Consider the following 12162-nt stretch of genomic DNA (forward strand, 5'->3'; position numbering starts at 1 on the left):
AATATAACGCGCACTTTTTTCCCCCAAAATCAACTTGTAAAATCATGGTGCGCATTATAAACGGCTACATGGATGGAGACAGAAATATATATATATATATATATATATATATATATATATATATATAAGGGCTGTCAAAATTATCACGTTAACGGGCGTTAATTAATTTTTTAAATTAATCACGTTAAAATATTTGACGCAATTAACGCATGCACTGAATGACCAGCTTGCACATTGCCTCCAACAGATTACAATGAGGCCATTTATGGACATTAAGAGTGAAGAGAATGCCACCGGCCGCTTGGGGGCAGCACCGTTCCATACTAAAGTTATTTCTTCTAAATGAGGGAGAATTAGTAGTTGTGAGATGTTTATGCTGTATGCACAATGCAATGCAAATTGCTATTTGTGCTCCACACATACTTCGGTAAGTTTTCTTTCTTTTAGTGGCAATTATGTGTCTCTTGTTGTATTTTGAGTAAGATCTGTACAGAAATATACAATATATGTTAAAAGGCGAGTGGACACAGGCGTTCAGTGGACCGCGCCGTTTATTGGCATAAGCTTCTCCTTCACAACAAACATAAGTATCGTTTAGTGAAAGTACAACAAAAATAATATTCCTATCTCTCTCAAAAAAAATAATGTTCACAAAAAGAAAAGCACTTCAGTCTATAGTAATGAGGCCCTATTCTCACAGTTACACGACAATGCAAAATGAACTGGCATTCCATTTCAAAATAGCTATGCAAAATACACGTAAAACTTACTCAGACTTTGGTCACTCTATTCTTATTATTGTTATTTTTATTCCTATTATTATTATATTAACTCTACTTTTGATTGAAAATTTTACAAACAACGAAAACATGGAGAGGGGTTTTAACATAAAATTACTATAACTTGTTACTATAACATTTGTCTAAGAACTACAAGTCTTTCTATCCGTGGATCACTTTAACAGGAAGAATGTTAATAATGCCATTTGTGGATTTATTGTTACAATAAACAAATACAGTACTTATGTACAGTATGTTGTATGTATGTATATATAGCCGCCTTGTGTCTTATCTTTCCATTCCAACAATAATTTACAGAAAAATATGGCATATTTTATAGATGGTTTGAATTGCGATTAATTACGATTAATTAATTTCTAAGCTGTAATTAACTTGATTAAAAAATTTAATCGTTTGACAGCCCTAATATATATATATATATATATACATATACAAACCGATTTTTTTTATTGACACGGCCACGTTTTGTTGAAGAAACGTATGCGGCGATCCGTTGCCGACCGTTACGGTACGTGACGTCACTATTTTGTTTCGGTAATACTTCACGCTCATCGTCCGAATGATTTCGTCTATGTTAAATTCTGCTTTTTTTCACTCTTCATAAAGCACAAAATTTAGTTTCTTGAACTCATTTGAGTCAACGTGTATTGCAGCTCCGCAACTCGGACTATAACAAACGTAACAACAGACTTCCTGTGTGTGTCCGTCAACTATATTTGTCACTCAGGAAACTCAAACCCCTAATAACAATAGTTCCTATTGTTACTGTCGTGTCGACAGCGATAAGCCCTCGGATTTCCGACTTACGTTCTCACTTTCATTTTACCGTATCAATCCTTGGAAGAAACATTTATTTATCATGATGAAACGAACAAGTTATACAGCAGCCTTTAAAAGAAAAGTCACATTTGTTTTGTTTTTTCCTAGATTCTGGTAAGTTGGAGAAGTTGTCAAATCATATTATTACCGAAAATATTGTCAGTTTATGGTAATGTTTTGAACTACCAATATGCTATGCTTGTGCTGTGTTTCACCATTCAGTAAAATGACATTTCTGTATCTGTACACGAGCTCTGTTCCCTTGTATTCTTCTATTTATTGGTGCTAAAATTAGGGTGCGCGTTATAAACGGGTACTATAATTTTCCCTAGATTTTACAAGTAAATTTGGGGTGCGCATTATACACGGGTCCGCCTTATATTCGGGAAATTACGGTAATCCCTACGTTTTTTTTACCTGAGGTGTAAGATGATGACGATTATACTGCAAATCAGACATTGGTGATGACGACAGTTGGCAGCTCGACACTTTATGAAAGGAAGAGTGGTAGGCCATAGACTTCGTAATGATATTGAAGGGATACAATCCCCAGACGCTGCACCACACCTTTAAGTAGGGAGCCGTTGTCCCACAGTCCGCTTCAGTCGGTCGCAGTTAGTCTCGCACACACGCAGCGATCCAAAAAACTTGAAAAAGTATGAAAGCTTTACCGCATACAAAAAGGAAGGATTGTCTCAGGAGGAGTGATTTGTTTGACGATTCAAGGTAATTAATATATTTTTCGTACCATGCATGGATTTTGAAATGGGAAAAAAAAATCAATGGGAGAAATGAGCTGCTACATCATTGGCATCATAGTTCGACATATTTACATAAAATAAATGCTTACTGCCCAGTTTTTTGCTTTTAACCAAGAATCGAGACGGTTTTACGTTCATATCTATAAAGAATTCAGGGATTTCAGCATTTATCCACAAGAATTTTCAACATAAAAAGCTCTTTGTGGTGATAAGGCAGGGCTACAGTGGCTTAAAGACTAGCAGCACATTCGACATATTTACGTAAAATAACTGCTAACTGCTAGTTTTTTGCTTGTAACTAAGAATCGAGACTGTTTTACATCCATATCTATAAAGAATTCAGGGATTTAAGCACTTATTCACAAGAATTTTCAACATAAAAAGCTCTTTGTGGTGATAAGGCGGCACCACAATGGCTTAAAGACTAGCAGCACATTCGACACATTTATGTAAAATAAATGCTAACTGCCCGTTTTTTCGCTTTTAACCAAGAATCGAGGCTGTTTTATGTCCATATCTATAAAGAATTCAGGGATTTAAGCACTTATTCACAAGAATTTTCAACGTAAAAAGCTCTTTGTGGTGATAAGGCGGCACCACAGTGGCTTAAACACTAGCAGCACATTCAACATATTTACGTAAAAGAAATGCTAACTGCCCTTTTTTTGTTTTTTGCTTTTTACAAAGAATCGAGACTGTTTTACGTCCATATCTATAAAGAATTCAGGGATTTACGTATTTATTCACAAGAATTTTCAACGTAAAAAGCTCTTTGTCTGTGTTTCCACTCGGTCAGCTTTGTCAGAGATAGGGCCCGCGCCCCGTGTCTCGTCAATACATTATGAAGTCTATGGGTAGGCCTATGTCTAGCATTGTGATTTCTCTGAACCTTTCTTTCCCTAGTCACTTTGATATAATTATCAGTAATTGCAAAAACAGACGAGTAGTCATATATATCTAGTAATGAATGTATCAGATTAACGTGAATAGACAACCTGTAAGCTGTTTTATGACAGGCAAGAAACACCAAAAAAAAAAAAACAGGTCGCGATCAGGTGATAAACGTATCAAATTGCCAGCAAGGGTCTACTTACAGTACGTCTTTACTGTTTAGGTTGTATCCTTCTAGGCTTTCAAAGCTGGCGTCGCTGAAATGTTGAAAACAAAGAGTTGATCGAGAAGTTCTTCCGCTTGACTCTCACAAAAGATGTCCAAATCCTTGCAGAAGAAGCTTTTTGGCCCACTCATAGAGTCTCGAGCTTTTGTGTGAGCAATTCATCGCTACACATCGAGATGGCATGATGAATCTCGCGAGAAAAATGTTTGCAATATATGGCGAGGATAGCGTGGTGCTTTACTTTCGTATTGGAGTGCTAGCGAGGTCTTCGGGGAATTTTCATCCTCCGGCAGCGGCTGGCAGCGAGGCGCCCCTCTCGTTGCTAAGGTGTTGGTATGGCAGTAACTCAAAAACTACGCAGTCAATTAAAAAAAAAAAATTTAGTAATGTGAGTTTTGAGACAGCGAATAATGCATCCAATACAATTTAGCTGAGTAGAACACTCATGAATTGAAGTCGTCACCTGCCCTTTAAATGTTGCTAAACCTTTCAACACTATACTTCATGGCTCATTGTTCTGACTGTAAACCCCAGCAGACTGGAACCATCACATCCCATTTGTACTGTGTCTACAATTACAAAACAATCATTTCCTCCGTTGTTTGACCCTATACTGCAGAAATACGACAGCACATGACAACGTGCGTTACTGGGAGCAATTCTATCAGTCCCACGCCCAGCAGATGTCGTCGGAGGAGAAGGAGCGGCGGCGTAAGAGAAGCTTCCGCCTAGTTGGCTACTGTTTCCTCACCATGGCACTCAGCTTGGGGGCGCACTTTGTATTCTTCAGGTAAAACTCAGTGTTGTCAGTAATATCATGTGAAGGTTTGTTTAGATCACAGGTGCCAAGACACACGTTTTCAGTCCTGGTCAAAAATACTCATAACTAAATGTAGATTAGAGGAGTTCCAAAAGAATGGATTATTACATGCATCGCGATTCAACTCGTGACGATTAAATTGCGATTCATAAAGGTTCAAAAACGATGATTTTCACTCATAACTTTATGACAGCCGCTCATTGCCGAACGAAATTCTAGACACGTCTGCCGCCCGGACACCGTTAACGGACGCGTTATGATGGATGCTGGGAGAGAGATTTACTCCTTTTTAAAAGACTAGAAATTGAATTTGTGTATGAGACAAGCAGTAACAGAAGCACATATAACACGTGCACATGTTGTTTTTTAGAGCGAGAAGGGAAGAGAGATAGTTCGTTGCTACTTGTCTTTCCTACTTTCCAGCAGTAGTTATAAGGCATTTCAATTGACAAATGTCCTGAGTGTGTTGCTAAGACCTGTGTGCGTCTATTAGAGGTGAGTACACGAACCCTCCTGTACTGTTTAGCCTTTATTGTTGTTGTTTTTTAGATGTTAATAGTTAGCGCTAAGCTAATTAGCTAATTCGCTTACGTGTATTTCATATGCAGAATGTGTAAAACCATGATTAAGTACGGCGGTAACACTACAAACATGCGAAATAGAAATCTGTTGTTGCGGGAGAGAAGTGCGTGCGCTGTAATGAGTGTGTGTGTGGCGGTGTCAAGGGCAGTTGTGATTTCCACCTGTAATACTGTGAAAACAAAGTATATTGGTTAAAAGAAGTTTTATTTCTAAAGACACTTTGTTTGTGTCCAGAAAATGTAGAATTCATTCCACCAGTGTATATTTTATTGTATTGTTGAGAGAAATACTAAGTACTCCCTTTAAAATGTTTGTTTTTGCACTTTCTTGTAAAAAACAATAAATAAATAAAAAAGCAGCTTAAGAGCAGCTTTTTAGTTATTGTTTGTTTGTTGTTGTTGTATGGGCATGTTTCCATCTTTCATGTTGAATCGTAAGGATATTTTAAATAAATAATGGACATAAATTTGTTTGGCTACTTTATTCATCAGTACTGTACAATGCATCGATAATCGCGATAACCGTGATCATCGTCAATACCGCGATCATCGTTCAAAAATCGAATCGTAGCACCCTGAATCGTAATCGAATCGAATCGTGGGGTGCCTAAAATGGCACACCCCTAATGTAGATATACCAGTTTACTCAGTGATTATCAAACCTGAACCTGCTATCCATATGTTTTCTATTCTTTAGTTGCCATGTGACCGTTTTGTCGTTCTGTCTAAATCAGGGGTGTCCAAACTTTTTGCAAAGAGGGCCAGATTTGGTGTGGTAAAAATGGAGGGCCGACCTTGGCTGACGTCCTTTAAGTAGAACAATATATTTAAGGAAATGTTAGCAAGCCATTCTGTGTGTCACATTTGCTTTATTATTTTTTTTTTTTGTGCTGAAACAATCGATTAACTCCAGTATTCGATTAAAGAAAAAAGATTCGAATTAAATTTTGCTGCATACACTGCCCTCTAGTCTACCTCATTTCACATTGCTGAATCCAGCTGCTCCATGTTAAAACCAACATAAGCCAAGTTTTTGTTAGAACTATTTTTTTTTTAATGCATTCGTAATTTAGTTTATTGGTGTATTTAGCAGTTGTTGTTTTTTTTGCGGGAATATGTGTCTGAACCATTTGTCAAGAGCATTGTAAAAAAAAAAAAAAAAAAGTTAGTGTTTTATAGCATTTAAGCTAGCAGACATTTGCTATGTAAGTTAGCCATTGTTCTTTTGTCAATCCTTATTTATTTTTTATACCGTTTGAGGCTCAGCTCAGGTATTTTAATTTTTCATGTTCCTTATCCGATTACTCAATTATTTGAACTAACTAGTTCATCGATTAATCGATTACTAAAATAATCAATAGCTGCAGCCCTAATTTTTTAAATTAATAATTTCAACAATCTCGCAACTAGCCTTTGTGGCGTTCTCTTTCGACTCTCGGGCTCTTGCGAAATACTGCTGTTATATGTAATGTAATAATGCTGCTGTAAAATTAAACTAGCTTCAAGTTGCTTCAGTTTCTCGCTTCTTCCCTGTAATCTTTTCGTACATGTCAGCGTGTCTTGTTTGGTAATATCGCCTCTGGTAATATCGCCTAACATTGAACTATTTAAAAACAGCGCACTGTCTCTTTGCAAATGAGGCAGAGACAGCTGTTGCGTATTTTAGTGAAGAAATAGTCCAATTTCCACCTATCCCTGAAGCGTCGGCCGTCGCAGTCAACAGTTTTTGTTGATTGTCGCCATTTTAGAAAATTGGGAGTAAAGGGTCACACGGGGTAATGTTGCTTAGAGTGCTGCTGCCTTTTAGTGGGTAAATGAGGAGCAGCATTTAGTGTGTAAGCTACTTCATATGCTGGAAGCAGTACTGCTGACCAATATATTAAGTTTATGCGGGCCAGATGTTAATGATTATTATGACAGAGGCTGGGGGCCGGATGAAATTTGACCGAGGGCCGCATTTGGCCCCCGGGCCGGACTTAGGACATGTCTGGTCCAATGTTCCCTCTAATTTTCATGTGTCTGAGCAAACACACAAGCTCCCTGAGCACAATGTGGCCCACGGTGTGCAACATCAGATGTGTACCGTATTTTTTGGACTATAAGTCACACCGGAGTATACCGTGCCTTGCAAAAGTATTCGGCCCCCTTGAATCTTGCAACCTTTTGCCACATTTCAGGCTTCAAACATAAAGATATGAAATTTAATTTTTTTGTCAAGAATCAACAACAAGTGGGACACAATCATGAAGTGGAACAACATTTATTGGATAATTTAAACTTTTTTAACAAATAAATAACTGAAAAGTGGGGCGTGCAATATTATTCGGCCCCTTCACTTTCAGTGCAGCAAACTCACTCCAGAAGTCCAGTGAGGATCTCTGAATGATCCAATGTTGTCCTAAATGACCGATGATGATAAATGGAATCCACCTGTGTGTAATCAAGTCTCCGTATAAATGCACCTGCTCTGTGATAGTCTCAGGGTTCTGTTTAAAGTGCAGAGAGCATTATGAAAACCAAGGAACACACCAGGTAGGTCCGAGATACTGTTGTGGAGAAGTTTAAAGCCGGATTTGGATACAAAAAGATTTCCCAAGCTTTAAACTAGTGATGCACGATAATACATTTTTCAACCGATACCGATAACCGATAATTTCCTCCTCATTCCTACCGATAACCGATAATGTCAAGCCGATAATTCTATTAAAAGATTTATGTAAAATTTTAAACAAAAGAAAATATTACTGTGCAAAAATATAATTTATTGCTTTTTTTTTTTCCAACATAAAATATGAACAAGTCGTCAATTCCAACATCTAAATAATGACATTGTCTGACATTGTGTAATGGTAAACTTTTGGCAAAAATTACTTACAGAGTAAATACCTAAGTTGCACAAAAATGCCTTTAAAAGTAAGCCATTCCTAACATAACATTAATACACTGCAAAACACACTTCCTTAAAACTAGTCAGTTGTAAGTGTAAATCTATTGGAAATAAGTGAAATTATCTGCCAGCACTTCATGTGTATTTCTCTCAGATTTCTTGGAAGAAAAATAGCTAGCTGAAAATAATCTCAACAGCCTTATTTTAAGCAATACATTATTATACTTAATCCTAAAAAAAACTTGGAAGAAGAAAAGATTTTGAATATTTGTGGCTACAGAATATTATTGTTATTTCATTACAACAGGAATGTGCATATTTAAATTAATAAGTGTTAATAAGTGCCAATAAGTTTAGATTATCTACTGTGACTGTAATTGAGCAGACAAATAAGTTAAATTAATTTGAAAAGTGATTGCTAATGTTATATGCTTTGTTGCACACTGTGAAAATGATTAACTCAAAAGAGCGAGATGTCATGTACCCATTCTGCAGCGCTTTGTTTACATTTGCAGCACTCACGAGTCGCGACATTCGCTTTACAGCAGCTAAACTGATAAACGGCAGTACTATTTGGATGCAGTTGGAGCTCGCATCTCCGTGCGTGTTGTTTTGTGCCTGAGTTTTGTTAAGCCGAAAATAAAGGCGGCATTACAAAGTCATCTGACCGCTCGTCATTTTACATACTGAATGTATTATTGACGGGCTGACTTCGTTTTCTCCATGTTTAAATTATCATCTAAACACTGTGCCGTCATGATAAGCTTGCTTACTGGACATCACTTTTCCAAATGTAGTGGTGAAAATGTGATTGGCATGTTTTTCATGAAGAATGGTGGTCGTATAAACGGCATTATTTTTTTATCCAGGGCTTTGGCTCTCGGGTCATTTCGGTAAAAAAAAAAAAATCGTGTCTCGTCTCGGCGGCGGCTACGTTCGTACCGGATAATCCGCCCGCACCGGCCGGTTTGCCGCGGCGTATTCGGGGCCTGGCTCTGCTCACACGCCGTGAGGGAACGCTTGAGAAACCGGGGTGTTCGCTGGAGGTCCTGAAGCCGGGGAACGGCTTTTTATTATTTTTATATATATTACTATTTTCATTTAACTACAACCAGGAATGACACAAGAGCCTATAAAAAGGTGTTTAATGTCTGACCGCTTGTGTTGCCTCATGATTCACGAAAAATATGCTTTGCTTTAGCATTTTAATGCATCCCAGGCTTTAATGCATCGTGATGCATTGCCGAATCGAACCGAATCGAATCGTGGCCCTCTTAATCGAATCGAATCGAATCGCCGATGGCGAGGCGGCGGCGGCGGCCTGCCGGACCGGCCAGAGCGGCGGGCTCCGTCGGAAGACGGCTACTTGCCGACTATCGGTCTCCAGTCGTGCCGGTGTTTAGCCTTAGATGCGAGTTTACCACCCGCCTTGGGCTGCTTTCCCAAACAACCCGACTCTGAATCGTCACAAGCCCCTAGTTTAACTTAGTGTTTACAATAGCTTTAGCATTCCCGCTAGCAGCAGCAGCCTGGCATTCGTTCCAAAAATCTTTGTGATGCAGTTTTAAATGGATGCTGGGTTAGTGATTTTGAATGAGGACGCTTTCTTTCGGCCTCTTGGAACTTCTGCGGTACATGTTTCGCAAATGGCGAGAGCGTCGTTTTTTTAGTAACAGCCGCAACTATTTCTTGTCGTGTAACTCCGCCTCCTCAACCCCTCCTCCCTCAGGGGCTTCAGAGAGGGGAGGGGTTGAGGAGGCGGCGTGCTGAATTCTTCGGTTGTGCACATTTGGAGGCTAAATCAAGTATATAATTATCGGATTACATTATCGGTTGAATTTTTTATTATCTGGATTATCTGTGTGACGTCATAATTGCCATTATCGGCCGATAATTATCGGCCACCGATATTATCGTGTATCTTTACTTTAAACATCTCAAGGAGCACTGTGCAAGCCATCATATTGAAATGGAAGGAGCATCAGACCACTGCAAATCTACCAAGACCCGGCCGTCCTTCCAAACTTTCTTCTCAAACAAGGAGAAAACTGATCAGAGATGCAGCCAAGAGGCCCATGATCACTCTGGATGAACTGCAGAGATCTACAGCTGAGGTGGGAGAGTCTGTCCATAGGACAACAATCAGTCATACACTGCACAAATCTGGCTTTTATGGAAGAGTGGCAAGAAGAAAGCCATTTCTCAAAGATATCCATAAAAAGTCTAGTTTAAAGTTTGCCACAAGCCACCTGGGAGACACACCAAACATGTGGAAGAAGGTGCTCTGGTCAGATGAAACCAAAATTGAACTTTTTGGCCACAATGCAAAACGATATGTTTGGCGTAAAAGCAACACAGCTCATCACCCTGAACACACCATCCCCACTGTCAAACATGGTGGTGGCAGCATCATGGTTTGGGCCTGCTTTTCTTCAGCAGGGACAGGGAAGATGGTTAAAATTGACGGGAAGATGGATGCAGCCAAATACAGGAACATTCTGGAAGAAAACCTGTTGGTATCTGCAAAAGACCTGAGACTGATTTATCTTCCAACAGGACAATGATCCAAAACATAAAGCCAAATCTACAATGGAATGGTTAAAAAATAAACGTATCCAGGTGTTAGAATGGCCAAGTCAAAGTCCAGACCTGAATCCAATCAAGAATCTGTGGAAAGAGCTGAAGACTGCTGTTCACAAACACTCTTCATCCAACCTCACTGAGCTCGAGCTGTTTTGCAAGGAAGAATGGGCAAGAATGTCAGTCTCTCTATGTGCAAAACTGATAGAAACATACCCCAAGCGACTTGCAGCTGTAATTGGAGCAAAAGGTGGCGCTACAAAGTATTAACGCAAGGGGGCCGAATAATATTGCACGCCCCACTTTTCAGTTTTTTATTTGTTAAAAAAGTTTAAATTATCCAATAAATTTTGTTCCACTTCACGATTGTGTCCCACTTGTTGTTGATTCTTGACAAAAAATTAAAATTTTATATCTTTATGTTTGAAGCCTGAAATGTGGCGAAAGGTTGCAAGGTTCAAGGGGGCCGAATACTTTTGCAAGGCACTGTAAGTCGCACCAGCCAAAAAATGCACAATGAAAAGGTAAAAACAAATATAAGTCGCACAGGCGTATAAGTCGCATTTTTGGGGGAAATTTATTTGGTAGAATCCACCACCAAGAACCACCAGGCTGAATAAGTGTACGGTATGCTAACATTACCTGACTCATAAACAACGAACTGAGAACATGCCAGTGAATTAGTTCACACATACGGTAAGTCGCTCCAGAGTATAAGACGCACCCTCTGCCAAACTATTAAAAAAAAAAAAACTGCGATTTATAGTCCGAAAAATACGGTACATGGCGGTCACACACCAGCATCACGTCTCTTCGCGCCGATTAGCATTTCTACTGCCCGTAAATTATCTAGTAGTAACAGCATTTTATGATATCCATTATTAAAAAATCTTAATTAATGTCACCAAAATACACACCAATCTGACTTACCTTATTTTTCACGTCGTGACATATAGCACTAGCATTTTGTGTATTGATATGTCAGTGCTCTCATCTACTATCAGTGTATGCCAGGGTGCATTTTAAACACTGCACAGTCTCATTCTCCACTTTCTCATTAATTGAGTTTACAAATGCAAAGGCATAGTTTTTACTTTGCCAGCTTTTTGGTATACTCACATACTTTGCCATGTGATTGCGGATTTGTTGAACTGACACCATAACCGCATTCATTTTGATGGCAAGTAAAATATTGTCAATGAGAACTTCAACTTGCTCTGGATCAGATTTTGTTTTGTGGGACAGTTCGTTTCTCTTCTGTCGGTCTTTTGCATTCGCCCGCAATAATGTACCAATCCCCTGTCCCATCTTGAGTCTTCGTAATTTTCAACAGCTTTCAAATGACTTTTCTGCTGAATATGAAAAATTGTAAAATGTAATGTAGATTTTAAAAATGTGTAAATATCCCCATTTTTTAAATAAAATCATGGAAGTAAATAAACGGGCTGTGAACGTTTCATAGTCAGGAATCATTTGTATTTTGCTGTTTACCCCAATTGCCTTCCACCACACCCAACTTTTGTTTTCAAGCAAAGTTTTACTTTTCACTGAGGACAACTTAACTTGGGAGACGTATGTAAAGGATCAAGATGCTGCAGCGACTAATCGATTAACTCGAGTATTCAATTACAAAAAACGATTCAAATTAAATTTTGCTGCTTCGAGTATTCGTTAAGTTAAAGTGGCGTTGTAATGGTTTGTTTTGAAAGTGTTTGCATTTAGTTTTATTGATTTGGCTGCTCTTTTGTCTCCCTCATTTCACGTGGCTGAATCCAGCTGCTCCCTGTTAAGACAAAC

General features: G+C 38.7%; 1 protein-coding gene across 1 annotated transcript in view; it reads left to right on the forward strand.

The window, feature by feature from the left end:
* dnajc4 (DnaJ (Hsp40) homolog, subfamily C, member 4) overlaps positions 1 to 12162 on the forward strand; it is a 28345-nt gene that overhangs the window by 11697 nt on the left and 4486 nt on the right. The window contains exon 6 of the mRNA XM_057850743.1: positions 4117 to 4287. Within this exon, the coding sequence (XP_057706726.1) occupies positions 4117 to 4287 (171 nt within the window). The remainder of the gene's footprint in view (positions 1 to 4116; positions 4288 to 12162) is intronic.

This window comes from Corythoichthys intestinalis, chromosome 11 (assembly GCF_030265065.1).
Source record: "Corythoichthys intestinalis isolate RoL2023-P3 chromosome 11, ASM3026506v1, whole genome shotgun sequence".
Taxonomy (NCBI): domain Eukaryota; kingdom Metazoa; phylum Chordata; class Actinopteri; order Syngnathiformes; family Syngnathidae; genus Corythoichthys; species Corythoichthys intestinalis.